At 30.8% G+C, this 21,413-nt stretch overlaps 2 protein-coding genes and 1 long non-coding RNA gene across 7 annotated transcripts; 2 read left to right on the plus strand and 1 right to left on the minus strand.

Annotated features, from left to right (window-relative positions):
• Positions 1–394: 394 nt before the first annotated feature.
• Positions 395–2,832, minus strand: LOC112284545 (protein RMD5 homolog). 3 transcript variants are annotated; one of them, XM_073535194.2, is made up of 3 exons: positions 2,696–2,832; positions 1,346–2,014; positions 395–1,142 (listed from the first exon to the last, which is right to left on the minus strand). In XM_073535194.2, the coding sequence occupies exons 1-3, from the start codon at positions 2,696–2,698 to the stop codon at positions 840–842; spliced, it is 975 nt and encodes a 324-aa protein (XP_073391295.1). In that variant the 5' UTR covers positions 2,699–2,832; the 3' UTR covers positions 395–839. The 3 variants fall into 3 exon arrangements, with proteins under 3 accessions (XP_073391295.1, XP_073391293.1, XP_073391294.1); XM_073535192.2 differs by having other exon boundaries at positions 2,566–2,754; XM_073535193.2 differs by lacking the exon at positions 2,696–2,832 and adding an exon at positions 2,427–2,578.
• LOC141045591 (uncharacterized) lies at positions 1,828–2,743 on the plus strand. The gene is made up of 3 exons (XR_012217855.2): positions 1,828–1,903; positions 2,292–2,413; positions 2,607–2,743. It is a non-coding gene; the product is annotated as an uncharacterized LOC141045591 (long non-coding RNA).
• A 13,873-nt stretch (positions 2,833–16,705) lies between the features above and the next one.
• LOC141044459 (protein-tyrosine-phosphatase MKP1-like) lies at positions 16,706–20,732 on the plus strand. 3 transcript variants are annotated; one of them, XM_090251753.1, is made up of 2 exons: positions 16,706–17,490; positions 17,903–20,732. In XM_090251753.1, the coding sequence occupies exon 2, from the start codon at positions 18,675–18,677 to the stop codon at positions 20,031–20,033; it is 1,359 nt and encodes a 452-aa protein (XP_090107879.1). In that variant the 5' UTR covers positions 16,706–17,490; positions 17,903–18,674; the 3' UTR covers positions 20,034–20,732. The 3 variants fall into 3 exon arrangements, 2 of the variants coding, with proteins under 2 accessions (XP_090107879.1, XP_090107880.1); XM_090251754.1 differs by having other exon boundaries at positions 16,729–17,073; XR_016504115.1 differs by having other exon boundaries at positions 17,364–17,503; positions 17,903–18,063.
• Positions 20,733–21,413: the final 681 nt, after the last annotated feature.

Below are 21,413 nucleotides of genomic sequence, written 5' to 3' on the forward strand. Positions count from 1 at the left end.
TGTAACTATTTTTCTCAAAAAAAGAAAAAAATCAGATAAAAATTATAGTTTATGAAATTTATAAAAATAATAAAAAAAAAAACAAGCAAAACAAAAAAACAAAATCACCACCACCAAAATATGGTGTACTTAATTGTGTACTAATTTGTATGTTCTCATGGTTTTTTTAGTTCTGAATTTTTGTATTACTTTGATTCATTGGCTGCAGGATTTTATTTTATTTTATTTTTCAAGTGGTTTTATTTTTAGAATATGCACAAAAATGCTCAAAAAATATGTCTTTCTTTCAATAATATAATAAAATGACTAACTATTGTATGTATTTGAATATTATATGGAATGACATGTCACCATAGTTGATTTTGCCATTGTATGACATGCAAATTTGTAGGTTTAAGTTCAATTTCAATTTGTAAGTTTTATAATTAATTTATAGAAAAATTTGAAGAATGATTTTGTGGACATAATTATTGCAAATAGAAATTAAATAGTTAATGTTATTTTTACCCAATTAGAATCATCACTGGACTGTATACTCTATCTTAATTAATATCCAACTATACTCAAACAGTTCGAATGCAACAATCCAAAATAAAAAGAAACTTACCCATTTGTATATTTAAATGTGACATAAAAATAAAATCAAAACCAAAACCAAAAAGTTGTTCTATTACCACCTACCTTTAACAACCTCAAAGATCATCTTTTTCTTCTTTTACTCCTCTCTCTCTATGTTCCTTTGTGGTATGAGATGAAAAAGTATTGAACATCAAATCCTTACATACTTTTTTCCAAGAAAAAAATGTCTATAAGAATGGAAGAGAGTTGAAGAGTTTGACTTATAAATGGAGTTGTTGGCAAAGGGAGAGGGTGGTCTCGGACGGACAATATGGGCATTTGAAAGTCCGTGTGGGGGCTTTAGCAAGTTTTTGAATGGATTGCCGACAAAGCACATGGCCGCAAGGGAGGAGCATGGGAGGGTTCTCATTTGTGCTTTGGTCCCGCGATACCGGACATGCAAAGATGGAGTGGAATTGTAATCCCTTTTCAAGCTCTATCTCCATTGGCAATTGGGCCATGGATTGCCACTCGTGCTTCTTACCACCCATCACAGCTGCTACTTTCAATAGTGTTGGAAGTGCCTATTTTTAGTTTAAAAATCAACACACTTTGTAACAAGAATATTTCACTCTCCTTGTTGAATTCACAAACTAATCAAGAGAAAAAAAAAATATATATATATATATATATACATGATTATATATATATTTTATATTTATTTATCTATGAAAGTCATAATTGCTAGATTCTAAAAAATAGATAGATAAATAAACAACATTCTTACTTGAGAGCCGGCACAAAGGGTGACAAATAAGGGGCTATTGTAGGATTGCCCCAACATGGCACAACACTCATGCATGAATTCAAAAGCTATTGCATCCCAATCCATATTTGACAAAATATCTACATATGGTGACATTTGTAGCCTCCCGGCCCACAACAAACTACCCATCAATCTTTGTATCTCATGCATGTGGTTGTTTGCAAAACCTCCAAATGAGCTTCTTGCATGTTCTAGAGCCAACGCCTTTTTCCCTTCTACCAAATATTGCACAAATTGAAGCCGTTGAAGCCGAAACTCTAAAGAAGATTTCCTTTGTTGTAAAGCAATGTGGTGTTCTTGTGCCCATGCAAGAGCTCCGCTCAAATCTCCCGCTTGCAATTGTGCCAAAATTTGGTGACTCTCCCAAAATTGGGTTCTCATTGACAAAGCACTTTCTCCATGGGATTCAGCCACAAAACAATCACCGACATCAAAAAGACCTTGCCGATAAAAATGCAAGGCCACAAGTTGGTTCACAAGTCCGTGGTTGAACTCCACGTTTCTATACACTTTGCCAAGGTTGCGGTTAAAGCACTTGTCAATCAATTTCCCACACTTTGTCATTGCATTGTTTATTTCTTTTAGGGGAGCCTCTGTAAAGCTTTGGGCTCCAATCTCTTTTAGCCTTGCCTACAGACAATTGATTAATCAATCAATTAATGAGTAAAAGTAACGTCACAACTGTTATGGACTCTCAATGAATCCTAGCACTACAGAATGTGTGACTGGCCTAGGCAGGATTTAATTGATGTATGAGTTGGTGAACTCATTTATTTATTTTTATTTTTATTTTTCAAATCGATTGTGACATTGCAAATTAGCATCAATAATAATAATAATAATAATAATATATGCATTTATTTGTTTATAAATTAGTTTTTAAAAAGATAAAACTATTGTTTTTTAGGGTAGTTTTTGAACGTTTAATTAAACACGACAAGACCATGTTTTTTTATAAAGCATCCATTTTTATAAAATTATCACAATTTTGCAAACATTTTGTAATACATGGTGTATTTGTGTGCAAAGGTGAAAATTTTACTTCAAAAAAATTCCATTCCATGAATCACACAATTTTGCATTTCCAAAACATATTTTTGAATTTCAAACTTTTTAGCTTATGATTTTAGAATTTGGAATGTATGATATTGAATAGATAAATTACAAAAATTGTTTTCTACTTGTAACACTTCCATGACCAATTTTTGATGAACTCCAGCAGGAGCCTCCTCAGGGACTATGGAAAGTTCAATAATTGCATTGGTTATGACTTCCAAAACCTTATCAATATCTTCTTGAGTCTTGCCATACCATGTCTTTTGTTTCTTTGAAGCCCGATTGAATGCATTTCTCACAGGAAATAAGTCCATTGTTTGTTTGTGTTTGTGTGTACAATGATTTGTTAAATTTGCATCATTTGCATATAAAAGTATTATGTGATTTAATGTCTTTTATATTTTATTTATTTTCCTAAACAATATTGGAAACAACAGATTTAAGTATTTTTTTTACTTATTTTTCTACACTACCAAGTTCTTTATGGCAAGGCTGTGAGCAAAATAAACAGGATAGAAATGAAAATGAAGACACTATTTGCACATACTGAAGAGCAGATATGTGAATACTTATTGAAATTGAAGTATCAAAACTGATCACCTATTATGTGCCGTGGCATTTGAATCTAAACTATGAAGATGTAGTTTATTTGGTTTTGATAATTAGAGATCATTTTCGACAACATGTTATTGATTTCCATTACATCTTCAAATGTATTCTTGTGATATACTGTAATGAATTTTTATTGCTCTTAAAAACGGCAATTACTGATTTTCATTGTTTCAGAGAACATCACTGGATGCCTGTAATAACCACCAATCAAAACACTTGACACTACTTCTTTGTGGAATTCAGCATTTTTTTTTTTTTTTTTAATCTTATGAGTCATGGTAAGATAGCTGTTATGATAGCATATAATTATCTATATATACACACATATATATATATATATATATATATATATCAGTTTGAAATTTAACTCATTCTACAAGTAACACGTTAAAGCTGTCCATGTTTTATACCTAAAAATATCATTATAAATGATTCTAGAATTGATTCATCTTTTGAAAGAAGTTCTTCAAAAAATTTAAATATAATTTTGAAGATGGGAAATACTTTTAAAACTATTTCTAAGATTTAGAATATATAATATATCCTTTTATTTGTTAAAAAGATCATAATCGTCACAAAAATAATGATGATGAAAACATTGATATTTGTTTGAGGTTAATTTGACCATTTTTAAAGAAGTTAATAAAAAAACTAAAAAATATACATGACTTAAAATTTTAATTCTTAGTATTGACATTGTAATTGAAATTCATTTGTCTCAGAGTGATTAATTCGTGTATTAATGTAGTAGTTATTCTATGTTTTATTGTCTTCTAAAATAAAATAATCCAACATAATCCATTTACAAAAAAAATTCAAATTTTCAGTAAAAAATTCTACATAATATTTTTAGAAATATTTAGGCAAAAAATGTTCTTTTTCTTTACTTAGTCAAAAGGTGTTTTTATCTACTTCTATTTGGTTTATTTACACAAATTTATAAACTAAGTTTCTACTATCTAAGAATATCAAATAAATAGACAAAAATATTAGAAAATGGAAATGAAGACCAAAACAGATTATCTACAAGGATTCTTTAAATTATTTGATTATATTATATTTTATTTTGTGTTTCTATGAGATACAATAAACATTCAATTTTTTATATTGTAAAATACATAATGTATAATTACAATAGATTCTCAGATTTTATAAATACAATTGAATTAAATTATGTAAAAAATAATCATGATCAATTAGTACCATCTATATGTATTTGAAATTAAAAAAATAAAAATAAATAAATCCCAAACTTGAGGAATTAACCAAAGAATTGTTCTCAGACTAACAAGAGCAAGATTATGTAAATACAGTTGAAATAATATTTAAACCAAATTTTTGTGCATCAATTAAATAAAAATAGAAAAAAATTCATCAATGTCTTTTTAGTACATACCATTAAATTTAAAACATGTGGTCTTTTACGGAAAAACATTAACAAATAAATATAATGATAATAAGTCAACTCTTAACCTTGGTGGTAAATTAGTAGATGATTAAGATGTTTTCTGAAATCAAAACTTAAGACCTAAAAAACATTAAATTTTATTTGAATCATAAAATTGAAAAAATATTATTATAAACATATTTAAGATGGTTACAAACATTAAACAGAAAAAAATTACCTTTGTACATAGTATATTGGAAATCCAAAAAGATATAGTTTCCTTTTTGATTATATATGTATATATGTATATATATATATATATATATATGTGTGTGTGTGTGTGTGTGTGTGTATGAACAGGTACCATATCGTGTTTGATTATTATTATATCTTGCAAGGATTCATTAAATGACACTAAATCCTTATAACAACAAAATAATAAAATTCAAAGCAATAAAAGTTGCCATTGAAAATGTATTTAAAATATGTTTTTTTTTTAAAATGAAACAAACCACTTTACAAATAGATGGGGTTTTATTTTTGTTTTATTATATTTAAGTAAAAATATAATTTTTTTTTTTTATAAATATGTACTAGATTGTAATATTATCATTATTACCATTATCATTTAAACGATTTTACAACAGCATGTAAATATCTATACATGATACAATTGAATTAATAATGATTTGAGGAGTTTAAAATATTTCAATTTCATATAAACTTAATATTTAATTTTTATCATAGAAGATATACAATACCTTCTATATTTGATATTTTATTCAGTATCCAAGAAAATTGATAAAAGTTTTTAAAATAAAAGCCACTTCCATATATATATATATATATATATATATAGGTTTTATAAAATATTATTTTTATTTGGTTTATCTATGAATATAAATTATCATTTTTTTGGTTTAAAGAAATAAGATTAAAGACATTATTTGTATTTCTTTTCAATGCCCAAAATTTTGACAACACACAAAGATATAAAAAAATAAAAATTATAAGAAACATTTCCAAAATATATATTTAAAATTAAAAAATAAAATAAAAATATATATATATATATGTATATATATATATTAATATTTTATTACAAATTAGAGATGGTTCAAGCTGTAATTAAATTCTATTTATATCAACTTTAATGTTTAAATAATATATTTTGATTATTTTAAAATAAACAAATAATTTTTACTAACACTAAATAGTGGTGATGATGGTATCAAGAAGTTATCAGTTTCAGAAAATACTTTTAAAAGAATTGCTTGTTTATTTTGGTGCTAATTATATAAATGAGAATTCAACAGAATATCATAATAGATTAAAATTTAACAATGTATCTTTGTTTAAATTGGAACTAAAACTTAGGCGTCTTATGTTATTTATATGAAGTAATGTTCTACTTGACTTAATTGTTAGAAGACTTGTGTAGTAAGTATATTATCAAAATAAACATATTGGCACAACATCATACAATACAACTGAAATTCCTTCAAATAATAGCTTTACTTCTATTGTTACTAAAACAAATTAAATATTTTTATTTTGACAAAAGCTACATTTGTACTTGTCAGCGCCATGCATGATGTCAATAGTTTTTAGCAAAAGTTCCAACATTGAAGGATGTTGATATAATAAAAAGATTGAGTAAAGACATAATAATAGAAACTACTAGTCCCTAGTTGAAGAATTATTGTGATTTTACAATAGAAGCAATGATTGTGAAACTTTTAGACATTATCAACACCTTTCAAGGGATATTTTTGGTGGTGTTATGTAGAATTATTATATCAAAGGAAGTGTTTACATCTTGGACACATTAGTATATTTCTGTTATTGTTCTATAATGCATTATTAATCAACACAACCTATTGACAAATATTTTGGCAACCATCTTAGGGATGGTCATTTAATTCAAGACAATATAGGTAGTGAGTGACAACATGGCTATTTGCTTAGAGGTACAACTTAACAAACAATATGTACTAAGGAGTATGGATCCAAAAGAAGACAACTCCTCAAGGGAAGATAGTTAAGGCAAATTATCTCATGAACTTATAAAAATATTCAAAGAAAGCTTAGAAGAAGAAGAAGAGTCTACAAAGGATCTCTTGAAATAAATAAAATACCAAGTTTTGGTTATGAATGCTAGAAATGAAGAAATAGATGTAAGGATCCAAAAACTTGAACATAAACTCAAAATATTATTGTATTAAAAGAAACTTCTATAGTCACTATATAATCATCTCTAATAAAACTAACCACAAGAAGAACTCACATGCTTATAATTGCACTAATTATTACACTAGTTACAATAGAAATAACAATGATATTTATTAAGTTAAAAGATGCAATTTAATATCTACTATTTCGAATAAGTAATGATTTAGATTAATACCTTTGATATTTCAAAAATATTATTAGAATCAATATAGTCATTAATTCAATAGAATTATAAATAGAAATTTATAATTGATTGGACTTATAGTTTTGAAAAATAAAATCTTGTTGTGTCTTGGAAAGAAATGAAAAAATTAAGAAGTATTACGAGCATTGAAGGTGATTAAGCAATACCCAAATAAACTAGTAGATTTTTTTTACCATCAATTTAAGAAAATATTGGACAAACCAAAAACACCAATCAATGATTCTTTAAAATATAATTGGTTTGAAAAGGATTTATATACTTCACTTTAACAAAGATAAATTTATATAGAAATCACCTTATTACATGAAATAGTAGATGTGGCCATACAAACTTCTAAAAAAATTAGTGATATTATTAGTTGTAACATATCACCACCAAGATTGATACAATACCTGCCTATGCATAATATATTTAATTATTGGCATCCATTGTCCTACAAATGAGATTCTTAAAATCCAAAAAATTATCTTGTAAAACAAATACTAAACAAAATAATAGTATTAAAACCAAATGTGGTCCATTGCGATACATTTTAATTAAATTAGTAGCTACAAATATATGATAATTATTGAAACTAAGGATTCATTCAATATTATTGTTGAAATTGTCTAACATATTAACCATGATGGCTACCATTTCTAGTAGGGGGCCAAGATTTTAGAAACAATGTTATGATTTTTAGATTGAAGGATATACACATAAGTGTTTCAATCAATTTTGCAATAATAATCTAATTACAAAAAATCCAAAATTTGAAAATCATACAACATTAGGTAGAACTCTAAAAAAACATTTCTCTACAAAATTATAAGAGATAATTCAACTTTAGAATGGCAATACAAGAAGAACTCAAAACAATAGAGTTGGATCCTTGAAATTGGCACAATATCTTGGATACTACAAAAGTTATTATAATATTAGATAAATGATTGGAATTGAGTCTGGACTTCCAAATGTATTCACAACAACTATGCAAACCAACTATTATGAGTCCATAAATTATTAACATTTATGTTAGAAGCATAGATTCAGATACTATGGTAATTCATATTTAGTTAGGATAATATAAATTAATTAATATTTTAGTTGTTAGAGGTTACAAAGTAAAAATTATAGCTAACTACATTCAATAATATCTTTAGCTTCTAAAACAAAAAAAAATCATTTATAATTTTCATGATAAATGTTGTCCACGTAATTCCATTAAAAATTCTCATTGATGTATGAATTTTTATACACGATATGCTTATACTAGCTACTTTTGCAATTATTGAGATGCCATGCAACAATAATTATCTTGTCATTATTATATTAAAAAAATCTTCATTACAAGACATAAGTACTATTCATGATTGGAGTAAATATTACTTAATTTTAATTAAGAGACATAGATACATAATAAATCCTATAGATAATTGTGTTATATATTAGAAAATAGTAATTATAAGCCTCAGAGATTAACAATAGACTAAGAAGTATTTTTATTACATATCGACAAAAATCTAGTCTCATTAGTAAAAATCTATTAAATTGCATTATTGATTCAAGTTGAAGAACGTTTAAATATTTTGTTGCATTTTTCAAAAGAAATCTTAAGCATAATTATATTAAATAAGGCTTTGGCCTACTTAGTACTATGAGATATATCAGTTATGAAAGATTATATAACATCATTGAATATGGTCAATTTGAAAACTATAGAAGAATCAAAGAATGTCAAAATCAATGTAGATATATTGATTTGAAAAATTATTTCAATATTGATATATTTTGGAAAGAATGGTATATTATAGATGAATTGTAGTGAATAATGATACATGGTTTGTATAGAAAATAAAGTACTCTTTTACAACTTCCAAATGATCCTAGGTTGAAAAGAATCCATTTAGTAATTGTGGAATTATGACCAATCTAATTTAGAATAGTATTGAAACAATTTTTTAAGTGTGATGTCTAATTTTTGGATTCTATCAATTACTCAATATTACAACATTCTATCATTATCAAATTTACTATGATAGTATTATTATTAATCTAATGACATAATTTATGCTTATTAATAGCTATAAAAGCATCATTCTTAATTACAATTTCTAGTACAAATATATTCTAAATTATCACATTTTAGAATCTTTTAGAATCTTTTATAAATTTTTGAAACCTTCTAGATACTTATAGAATCTTTAATAATCTTTTAGAAAGTTCTATAGGCTTTTAGAAGCCTCTTTAGACTTTTAGACGTTTCTTTAGACTTCTAGAAACTCCCATAGAAAGTACCATAGATTTCTTTAACTTTCATTGTAGTATAAATAGGAGTCTATGGAACCACTTTTGCTATCAATTTTATTCTTTGTTTTTAATCTTGATATATTTTTTTGTCAAATTCTTGTGTCATTAACAACTTCTTGAATAATTATGAGACCCATTTCCTACTTTCTCTAAGACAACATCACCTCTGCTCTTCTTCATTCTTAAAAATCTTATGGCCAAATTGCTTTTGAACTTAGTTGTAATAAAGCTATTATCTCCAGGCTAACAAAAAAAATCACTATTAATAGGAAAAACCTTATATTGGATAGACCAAAGAAGCTCACTATAGAAGATGAAAGAACAATTATTTGCCAAATCAATACTAAGAAGACTGAAAATTTTGTTGAGGTTGCTAAAAATCTTAATAATATTATGAGTGATCCTGTGTCAATCCAAACCATTCAAAATATTCTCAAGAAATGGAATATGAAAGCTGTGGTGAAGAAAAGAAAGACACTATTATCCACCCGTCATTAGAAACAATGCTTGAATTTTGCTATGAAATACAAAGAATGGACTGTGGAAGATTGGAGGAGGGTTATTTGGTCAAATGAGACAAAGATCAACAGATTTGGATTAATGGCAAAAAGTGGGTATGGAAACAAAAAGATCAATTCTTGCTTGACAAGAAGATGCAAAAAATAGTTTTGTATAGAGGTAGAAATATAATGATATAGAGTTGTATGGAATGGAATGGAATTGAAAGGATGGCAGAGGTTGAAGAAAGGATGGATGCTAAGAAATTCATGGAAATTCTTGAAAAAAAACCTACTTCCTAGTATTAAAGAATCTAGCATTTTTAAAGAGGAGGTGATTTTTCAGCAAGATAATGACTCCAAGCATAACTCAAAACTAGCATAAAAGTGGTTTAATCATCATGGAATTAAAGTAATGGATTGGCATGCTTAGTGTCTTGATCTTAATTCCATTGAACAACTTTGGAAGTACCTCAAACTCCAGCTCAACACTTGGAAGATAAAACCAAAAGGAGCTTGAAAATTAAAGGAAAGAATACCTATAGAATAGAATAATATTGAAGCAATTTTGTACCAAAAGTTAATAGAAAGTATGCCTAGGAAGTTGGAAGCAATTATCAAGGCTAAAGAAGGTCTTATAAAGTACTGATATGTAATTGGATTTCCAAAAAAATGTTTCAATATTGTTCAAAATTTGATTGGTCATAGCTTTACAATTACTTGATGGATTCTTTTTAACCTAGACTTATTTGATAGCTATAAAAGAATACTTTTTTTGCTATATAAACTAAGTGTCATTATTCACTACAATTTATTTGTAATATATTATTCTTTCTAAAATATGTTTATATTGAAATAGTTTTTGGATTCACTATACATCTAAAGAACTAAAAACATCTTTTTTATTCAAAAAATTCAAACATATCTTTTCTTGGTCATACAAAGACCTTAAAGATATCTCCATAATAATTTCTAAACACACCATTTATCTATTACTAGACATAACTCCAATTTAACAACAATGTTATTGTATTAATTTTAATTATGTCACAACAATATACATAGAATTAGACAAAATATTAAAAGATAAATTCATATTTTCTATTTATTTACTATTGTAGCTCTTATTAATAATAATCATTTCTAAAAAAATAACAAATTGTACATTTGTATCAACTTTAGGAAATTCAATGTTGCAATACGAAAGGACTATTATTTATTTTTTTATGTACAAAGGATAATTAATGAAGTTGCAAAAGATGAAATATATTCTTTTATGGATTAATTTTTAGGATATTATGAAGTAGCAATGGTGGAGGCCAATAAAAGTGAAATGACATTGTCAATAAAGTGAAAACCTTTCCAATACAAAAAAATATTGTTTGGAGTGAAGAATATATTAAGGACTTTTCAACAAGTAATAGAATTTATATTTTGATCTTTTTTGAAGAATTTCTTTTGGATATTTTATGACGATAAAATAATATATAATAATGTCATTGCCCACATCCAATACTTATAAAGTATTTTTCAAGCATATTGTATCTATGGTCTCAACTTCAATGTGGATAAATGTATGATCTTATTCTTTACAAGAATAATAGTATATTATATTATATATAAATAAGGTAAATTATCCAATCTTTTCAAAATCAAAGACATCTTTAATATGCAACTCTTTTAAAAACAAAAGGAGATGTAATTTTTTTTGGTATGGCTAAATTCAATTGTATCTACATCAAATAATTTATACATATTATTATATTCATTAGTGCTCTAAATTATATAGACTATCATTACCAATTCATTGGATTGCAAAGGACTAATAAGCTTTTAAAGCCATCAAAAAGGTGTATACTAACATATTAATATTATTAGCCTGGAATTGATCCTTATAATTTAGAATCCATATAAACATTTCTAATGTCACAATTAGAATCATACTTGTTCAGAATTCTACTAAAAAGGTTCATCAATTGATAGCATATGTAAGTCAATTATTAAATTATGTAAAACATAATTATTTGATAATTGAATTGAAAACACTTGCTATGATATATACAATTATAAAAAAATCTATTATTTATTAGGAGAAATAATTCAATTTTTCCTAAATTATTCCAAATTATTGAATTTAATAAATTAGTTATTAATCATTAGCCATATTGCATAATAGATCATGATATCAAAAACATGAATCTTAAAAAACTAAAAGATCAATATATTCTTATATTACTTAAAAAGAGTATATAATCACTCAAAGAAAGTATAATATTAAACTAAAATGGCTATTATCAAAGGCAAGAAGTCTAAAGACTCTTGAGATGAGACTAAAGATTAAAAAGAAATTGATAAAATTAAAGAAGGCTTCAATCTTGCCTCCTATATCATAAGCTATCAATATGTGTGACATGTAACTAATTTATTGGCCAAGTTTCTAACCTAAAAATCAACTTTAAACATATCATAGTCAAATTTGTATCTATAAAGCTTATAAAAAGCTTGAATATAAGATATTATGAAATCTATTTATATTTATCTTCTATTCAATACTTCATATATAAGTAAATATGTATGTTTGTGACACATGATCTTTTTGGTATATGACTTTGAAATAGTCCATGTTTAAAATAAAAACTATGTAGTCACTACTTATTTATGCCATGATACAACCACCATTGAAGTAATAAGCATTAACAATATCTTTAATGATATGTATATTCAAACATCTATTATTTAGCTTGTAACAATTAATATTGATTAGCGTTCTCTATATAGAACATATCTCATAATTGGATAGAAACCACAAAGATTTACATGTATGCATTACATTATCTTCATCTATCAAGCCTTATCATATACTTATATAAACCAATTCCTTTATAAATGCAATATAGATAACATGGTGCAACTATGCATTTTTTAGGAACAACATCAAGGTATTATCAAAGAACCACAAAAAGATATGATAAGAGAGCACTAAAGACCAAAAATATCTATTCAAAAAATCTTTATAACATGATATTGGTTGCCAATTCTATACAACAACAGATACCATTATATTAAGCATTGCTATATATGTCAAATATCTACTTCAAATTTTGCATATCAAAGAAAGGTTCCATTATGTTCTTTTCTGGGACTTGAATTATTCATGCATTATGGATTGAATTTCATTGGTCTTATAAAATCAAAAATATCTCAAATACATAAATATATCTTAGCATCTATAAACTATATAATCAAATGAATAGAGGATAAGGCTTTACACACCAATTTAGTCATCATTACAATGATCTTTTTTCTAAAAATAAATTATTATTTATTTTGGATGCCTTCTAGAAATTTTATTTTATTAAGGTACACACTTTGTTAACTAGATTATTGACAATTTCATCTGGGATCACATTATCAAATATTGTACCTCTATTGTATATTATCTATAAAATAATAAATTAGTAAAATCCATCAACAAGATGTTATTGACAATGTTAAAAAAAATCATTATTACAAACCAGATCAATTGGAATATATGTTTATCAACAATCCTATAGGCCTATTAAGTTGCATATAAGAACACAATAAAAACCAAACCCTTTGAATTGATATGTGATATACATCTATTATTTCTAATCATATATATTACTTCAATATTTCAATCACTCACTTTATGGAAGAATACACTACAAAAGATATTGATGATTTGATTGGTAGATATCCACTACATTAATATAATGATGTTATTCAATTAATAACTTGTAATGAAGAATAGTATACTTGTATTATTGAGAGAATCAAGGTGAAATATACACCTCAATACTTGCATCTTTTCTTTGGCTAGAAATTTTAAGGCATAGGCATGTAAGACAAGGCTGTTTGTAAACATCTTTATTGAGATGTCAAATACTTTGTGAAAGAAGTATAACAAGACAACTACAAGTATGATATTTTTTTAGATTAAATAAAAGCATTCAAAGCCATATTTAGATAATTATGTAACATATTGAATACCATTTTCTTTTATAATAATTATAAATGCATTCAAGGGTATCACTTATAGATGTACTTAATAGTATATATAATAGCAAAATAGAAATTAAAACATGATTATTGAAAAACACCTTTGTATTGAATTTTTCCACCTTAATTGTAATTTATATGCCAATAATTCCATTGATTCATTGTTAAACTTGTATATCTGTCTTTACATAATAGACTATGGTAAATATAATGTCCCACCTTGATTAAGGTCTATAACTAAGGTATTGAAGAAATTATATTAGATCTGTGATCAACATAAGCAAAGTACAGAGAAATTAGATAAACATAAAAGAATTATGCTAGATCTATGAACAATGTAAGCAATAAATGGAGACATTAAATCAATTCAAAGTAAAGAAATCCAAGATGGTTTAGATGTATGAGATCCACATTAAGCCATTGTCCAAATGATAACTTCAAATGACTTGCTATTTTTAAGAATATATATATATATATATATATACATCATAAATATCCAAAATAACAACCTACTTGATATCTTTTATTGAATACAACAAAGATTGTGTAGTGACAAATAAGACTATGGAGCAATGTTTCTAAAGTATGGTGGATTGCACTTCAAAAATTTCCATATTGTGTATTTGGATTGAGATGCAACATCATACCATAAATTAACACAAATATACTATCTATGACCTTCAAGAATCTTTAGCTAATACTAAAATTATGCTTGAAATGACCTAAGCTACAATTTTTGGATGTAAAGCTATCTTCCACATCGCATATGAATAGGTTATAATATTAAAAATTGCCAACAAAACAATTAGACAATGAATCAACAAACTTTTTGCTACAAATACTTAGTTGTGATAAAATATATATGAGGTTGAAGAATAAGAAAAGATAACTATCAAAGAATTAAAACAAAGGACTGAATGGATGGGAGAAGAATGCCTTGTTATGGAAGCAGTCCTATAAAATTTTAAAGCCAATCTTGCCAATTGTATTTAGGAGGTATTATGTATTTTTGTCCTTAATGCAATATGGTTGGAAAACAAAGTTCTAATATTGAGCAAGCAAAAAAAGAGATGTTTATACAATAATATATAATAGACGGAATGAATACGTTAAAATTATTAGACAAAGATAAAGGATGAGAACTAAACAATATAAGGATTGAAAAAAAAAGATGTGAGTATATTAAAGAACTAATCAAAGTATGTACATAAGAACTCTAGAATCTCCAAGATACATCCTAGAGTCTATGTTTCTATTCTCCTAGCTACAAATTCTAATATCAAAAACTCAAACAGATACATGAGATGGAAAAACAAATATCATCTCTATATTTTTACTCCATAGTTTTTCAACATATAGTTAACTACCACTAAAAAGAGTTGTAGATATTAGACACAAAATTTTAAGGAGAAAAAAATGACAAGAAAAGTGAGGCCATATATTAAGAAAATGAAAATTCTATGGTATTAGCATACTTTTAAAACAATTTGGACTATGCTTATTTGTATGAAGATTTATGTGCAGATGCAGAATGCCTATTATATAATTGGTTGTTGGAAAAAATGATTTTTGATATATATATATATATATATATAAGCATTCATCAAAACCAAAGACAAAAATTATTGCATATATTATAGTATTGTCAAAGATATCATTAAATATACAAAAAAAAATCATCTCCTTAATACTTAATAAAATGTTCTACTAAGTTTTAAAAATTCTATTCTTCAACCAATAGACACTTTCAAAAGTAAGAAAGAATAATACATCAATACATTTGAGGACAAAATGTAAGTTTACAAACAAGGATAAAATGCCAACGCCATTAATAACGTTAACATTTTTTAGCAAAAGCAACAATATTGAAGTATGTCCATACAATAAGAAGAATGGATAAAGAGGCGACAATAGAAACTACTAGTAAGTAATTATAGCATTATTGCAAATTTAAAATAAAAGCAATGATTAGGAAACTTTTAGGCATTACAAATACCCTTAGAGGGACATATTTTCTTTCTTTTTCCTTCAAAATTTGGATGTTTATCAATTAGAGTTATAAAAATAGCAAGCTCGTTTGTCATGTTTTGTAAGTATTCTGGCTGGGTAGAACTATGTAATGTTTTATATTCAAATGAATAAAAGAGAGAGTATAGAAGTATTACATCAAAGGAATTATTTACGTCTTGGATGCATCAGTATATCACTGTTACTATTGCATGGTGCACCATTGACCAACACAATTCATGGGCAAATTTTAATGAAAATAAATAAATTGTAAGGCCAATCATTGCAAGATGCAAGTTTAGGACTTTAAACCTCAATATTTATCTATGACCAATTGCATGTAGCTCCATTCTAATACACATTTTTAAAGTGCATGAAGATCATTTATCCGAATAATATATATATATATATATATATATATAGATTTCTACCTACCTGACTACCTACCTGCCTCACGAAGAGAAGAGCCAACTGAGAGGGGAGGAGCCAGCCCAACTGAAGGGAGAGGGAAGAGGGACACGGGCACAGGGAGGGGGAACATTGTGCCCGTGTCCCTGTCCCCAGTTTCCTCCCCTCCCCTCCCTTCCCTTCCCTCCTCCACGGTGACCAGCACAGACAGACGCACACACACTCCCACACACACACCTGGTCGCCGTCGTCTCCATCCATCCGCAGACCGTGACGAAGAAGAAGAAGAGCATGAATCCGCGGTGGAGGGGGGGTGGTGGCGGTGTGAAAGGGGAACAGGGGAACACTGAGAACAACAACAGCATCCCCCCCCACTTCCCTTTCCCCTTCCCTTAGTCTGCACCAGACGAGGCGAGACGAAACGAGACCACTCCCACAAGACGAAGGGAAAAGGGAGCACAGGAGGAGGACGAGGAGGAGGGAGAGGGAGAGGAAAGGAAAAGGGAGGGAAGGGACAGGGAAAGCGGGAGAAGTAACTTGCCTTCCCCCTCCTTCCCTTCTTCCTTCTTTCCTTCTCATTCCTTCATTGCCCTGTCTTTCCGTCTTCTTCTTCTGCTTCGTCGTCGTCAGCACCACAAATACTACACCCAACTCCCGCTTCGGATTGGACCTTTGCACCCACCCACCCAGACACCCATCCAGCAGCAGTAGTAGTAGTTGCAGTAGTAGTATCGCAGGAGGAGGAGGAGGAGTCAGTGGGGGAAGGAGGAGAGGGAGGAAGCAGCATTCGGGGGCACATTTAGGTTATATTGCGTTAGTCGCGGCGTGTGGCGAGGAAGGGATAAAGCGAGAGAGAGAGATAGAAAGCCAGGGGCTTTGAAGGAAAGGAAAGAAAGGAAAGGGTAGGGACATATAGGGAAGAAGACCAACGGACGGAGTTTGGCATGCGGATCACCACGGCAGGGCAGATTCTCAGGTACCTGAAGAAGAAGAGCTCTGGAAGAGTTTGATTGACGTTGGGTCTTAGAGAGAAAAGGAGTGGCAGAGAAGAGTGAGAGGAAGGGAGCGAAGAAAGTGAAGGAAGGGAGCGAAGAAAGTGAAGGAAGGAGAAGAAGAAGGGAAAGTGCTCGGGGGTAGAGGGAGTCTGAGAAGAGTACCAGGTTTTTGGTTCTACCTAGTCTTGAGGTGTTTGTGGGTTCGACGTTCTTGAGGTGCTCTTGGGCGAGTTCCTTTCAGAGGGCTAATTCGGGCTGGTACAAAGCAAGCCATTGAGATGGTGTAAGCTTTACTTCGAGTTTCTGTGACTGTCTTCAAGTGTCGTTGCGAGTCTTCCCGTAAGCCGAGGGTTTGCGACGAACGTGCAAGTCTTCTGCTTGAAGCAGAGTAGTAAATGGTAGGCGAAACATGTAAGCTTGAATGATGGACTTGTTGTAGTGCCTTTTTGCTCATTATTTGCTTTGGTCGCATGTGTGTGTCTTCATATTTGCTGACTATTGGGAGTTTGAGTGTGTTCTTTAATCAACACCTTCTCGGTGGTCGACTAAACGGGCATAACTACGGTGTATTGAAAATTCGGTTTCTCATTGTTACTTTGTGATTCGTTACTAATGCAACGTTTTGATTTCAACTTCTGTCGGAGGATACGACCTTTGAGCTTCGGTATTGTTAATAGTTTGGCAACTGCATGTTTACCTCGCCTCTCGTGATTTTGAGGTGGTTGCGTAGGTTGTGAGCTGTAGACTAGGATCTTGTTGGAGCTTACTATTGACAGACTTCTTGGTAACAAATTCTGGTTGTTCTGTTAGGTCAAGGTCAGCCTGCTTGCTATGTGGCCATCAAGATGCTGGTTTTTGAAATCGGATCATTTGGGAAGGTCCAATGCAAATGGGAGAACTACATCAATACTGTCGTTGTAACTAGTAAACCGCTTCATGCCTTGCAATTAAGGTGAAATTAGAAGTTAAAAGAGTAAGTTTTGCTGCCAGTGCCGTCTTTTAGTTCTTTGTCCCATTTCGTGCTATTTTCGACGACCGCACAGAGTCCAGCAAATGTCGGGTTCAAAGTATCCGTGGTTTAATGTTTTATCTTTATCCCGGCCGCATTTGTTAAAGAGTAGTGGTATCACATCTATGCATAGATTTACATTCTTAGTCACTACTGGCCTTACACATTAAGACGCTACTGTAGAAATTCTGTTAGTCCCCTAATATTCCAAAGTCGTAAGGCATCCTCAGTTTCCCTTGGCCACTCAGTAAGTTCTTCGAGTTGCAGTAGGTGAATTTTGTAGCTGCTGCGTATTCTCAAAAAATTGGAGGTTTTGGCTGGGGTTCATTTGTCATGGGTAGAGCTTCAACTAAACAGAAAATTTTATCTAGTTACGTGGGAAGTTCTTCTTATCAGAAGAGGGTATGTTTGAGTGCCATACAGCTGAATTGCAGCTAGGATGTCTGAGGCTTACAACATCATGAAGGTCTAAGTATTTATAATTTCGGTCATAGTAATCATATAGAATTCTTTTAGAAAAATATTGTAAAGTTATATAGTCGCCGGAGGCGTACAACAATTACATCGCTAGGCATGCTGAAGGAAAGGGTAAAAAACATGCGTAACGGGTCGGAGATGAGGCTGGATACGAGTGCTCTTCAATATCCAGACCTATGTAAGGTCTCGAGGCGTCTGCTTGATCGGGACTTACTTGCATCTTTCGATCAGGTGTGCTCCCACGTAATAGATCATGTCTATGTGGGCAGTGGCACTGTAGCCAGGAGTCGCGAGATACTGATGGAAAATGGAATCACGCATATTCTCAATAGTGCCGGCTTTGCTTGCCCCGAGTATTTTCCCGATGAATTTACTTACAAGACCTTGTGGCTCAAGGATAGTCCTTCGGAAGACATCACTAGTGTCTTGTACATCGTTTTCGACTTCATTGAGGCGGTCAGACAGCAGGGCGGTCGTGTATTCGTGCACTGTTGCAAAGGAGTTTCTCGGTCTACATCTTTGGTGATTGCCTACCTGACATGGTTGCAGAGGTGCACCTTTCAAGATGCATTTAACTTCATCAAGGCTGCTCGAGCAGTGACCAACCCTAATCTCGGATTTGCTTGTCAGCTGCTGCAATTTCAGAAACAGTTGCAAAATGCACCTGCTCTGAACAACAAGCTTCGTGTATATCGCATGGCTCCCCATTCTTCCCACGACCCGCTGCTTTTGGTGCCTAAAAAGGTCACTGGTCCAGATATTCTCACATTCGACTCTCGGGGTGTATTTGTAATCCACGGACAGAACAACCTGTACGTGTGGCATGGACAAGTTTGTGATGCGCGTATGGCCAAGGCCGGGCATGAATTCGCACTTCAGCTAATCCGGTATGAGCAGGTAGAGGGTCCTCCTGTAAATATCAACGAGGATGATGAACCTGCCGATTTTTGGGAGCTTCTCCGAACAGGCGTCTTTAGTAGAACTAGTAGTGACGTCTCGTCTTTTGGATCTGATCTGCCCCAGAGATCAGCTGAAGAATCGTCGTCGAGTGCGAGTCCTCACGTAGTAGATGGGGATGTGCTTTTCAGGCGTCTGCAAGGGTTGTGCCCCGGTGAAGATAATGCTTCATGTACTACGAATGCAAGAGGATGTGAAGACTCTGATGGTGATTCTTCTGTTGACGGTAGTAGCACTGGTCAACATGATCAGAGTGTTTCTGGTGCAAGGACTCTCGGTCAAGTTTGCAGGCCATTGAAGACACTTTCGATATATGACAAAGATTTTGAGTTGTTTGAATCTGCTAAGGATTTGCCTGTAAAGAATGAGCCATCACCTGTATCTAAGGACATTTACGGATGGAGGCGGTTGAGAGGAAAGTTCTTTTCAGGACCGGACAGTATTGAATCTGTTCCATCTGGAAATGAAGGGATTGTGGCGGCGATACCTTCCCCCTGAGTAAGTCGCACGAAGAATCATGTGTGAGCAAGGACTTCTATTACATGATTTGCAGACGAACCACGATTACTCAGCTGGCCAGCCCCCTCTCTTCCTCTCCCTCCCTCCCTCTCTCTCTTCCTTTCTCTGGCATTGTCAAGCTATTTCTGCACTTTTCTACTCCGTAATAGATAATTCCATTCGACTCTTCACAGTCTGACAAAGACGTGGTTTAGACAAACCGGCCTTCATTTGGTCACGGTTTCTACACAAACCAGGTGGCACATTTCGTTTGGTGTCATCCCAGCAAGTTGGTCGTCTTTCTTAAGGGAGGAGCAGCTTTTTGTCCTTAAGAATCCTGTCTCGACGAGGGATGCTTCAATGAGCTCATGACCAACGAGGGGTTAACAATGCTGTAGTCAAGATCCAATTATCAGGTGCAGAGGGATTGCTACATCGATTCAATAGGTCTGGCCTAATTTTGAAACCTACACTCTTCTGGAGATTGAAGCTACATCAAAATTTGGCATACCAGGTGCAACCTATTGATATACCATTAGATCAACTTTCTTAATGCAACCATTCTTTGAAGCACAACCGTAAATTCAGAAGTAATCTGAGTTGCTGCTTGCTTGCAGATTATTTTCCTTTTCACCAGTTATGTAAACCTTTTCACCTTAAATTCCGTGTGGCTCTCATTGGAGTTGGGACATTCAGTGATCTCTTGTCTTGAAGTTCAATATGGTTGATAGCTTTCAATTCACGTGAAGTATGTGATTACTACATGCATTTACCCTCCGATTGACCAATTTATCTTAGAGTATGCGGTTGAATGTTAATGATGTCGTCGACGAAAAATGTTTGCAATCCAAACAATGTATGTTTTTGTTAGACTTTGTGTGGCTTGACATAACATGTTTTCCTTGAGATTATTATTGTGAATGTCTCCGAGTAATATGAGTAAAGAGCAAAACTTTAGGTTGTGAATGGAGTACCTTATCAAATTTTGTCACATTATTCCCATCGCAATATAAAAATTGCTTGTGAGTGGTGCTGTTGTTGAAGTCAATCTTTATTCATTCTTGTATTATCCCTACACGTTTTTGAAGATGGGATTCTTACTTTTTAATTGTGTGTTGAATGGGTGGGTGGTTAATTTAGGAAGTTTTAACAATACCAATTTGAAGCATTTTTCCATTTCAAACTTCATAATACATCTTTCTCCCCTACTCTGCTAATCTAAAGGTATTAACCAGGGCTAACCTTGATTGTTAATTCTGAAAGCACCGACTTCTTGAATTCAGTTGGTATCAGTTCAGAGTACATACCACTGTTTTTGTGAAATGTAAAATTTTCAGAGAGAAAATGGACAATTTTAATAATAAATCCAGCATCATGCTT

The sequence above is a fragment of the Physcomitrium patens genome, chromosome 7, assembly GCF_059467195.1.
Source record: "Physcomitrium patens ecotype Gransden chromosome 7, ASM5946719v1, whole genome shotgun sequence".
In the NCBI taxonomy this organism is placed as follows: domain Eukaryota; kingdom Viridiplantae; phylum Streptophyta; class Bryopsida; order Funariales; family Funariaceae; genus Physcomitrium; species Physcomitrium patens.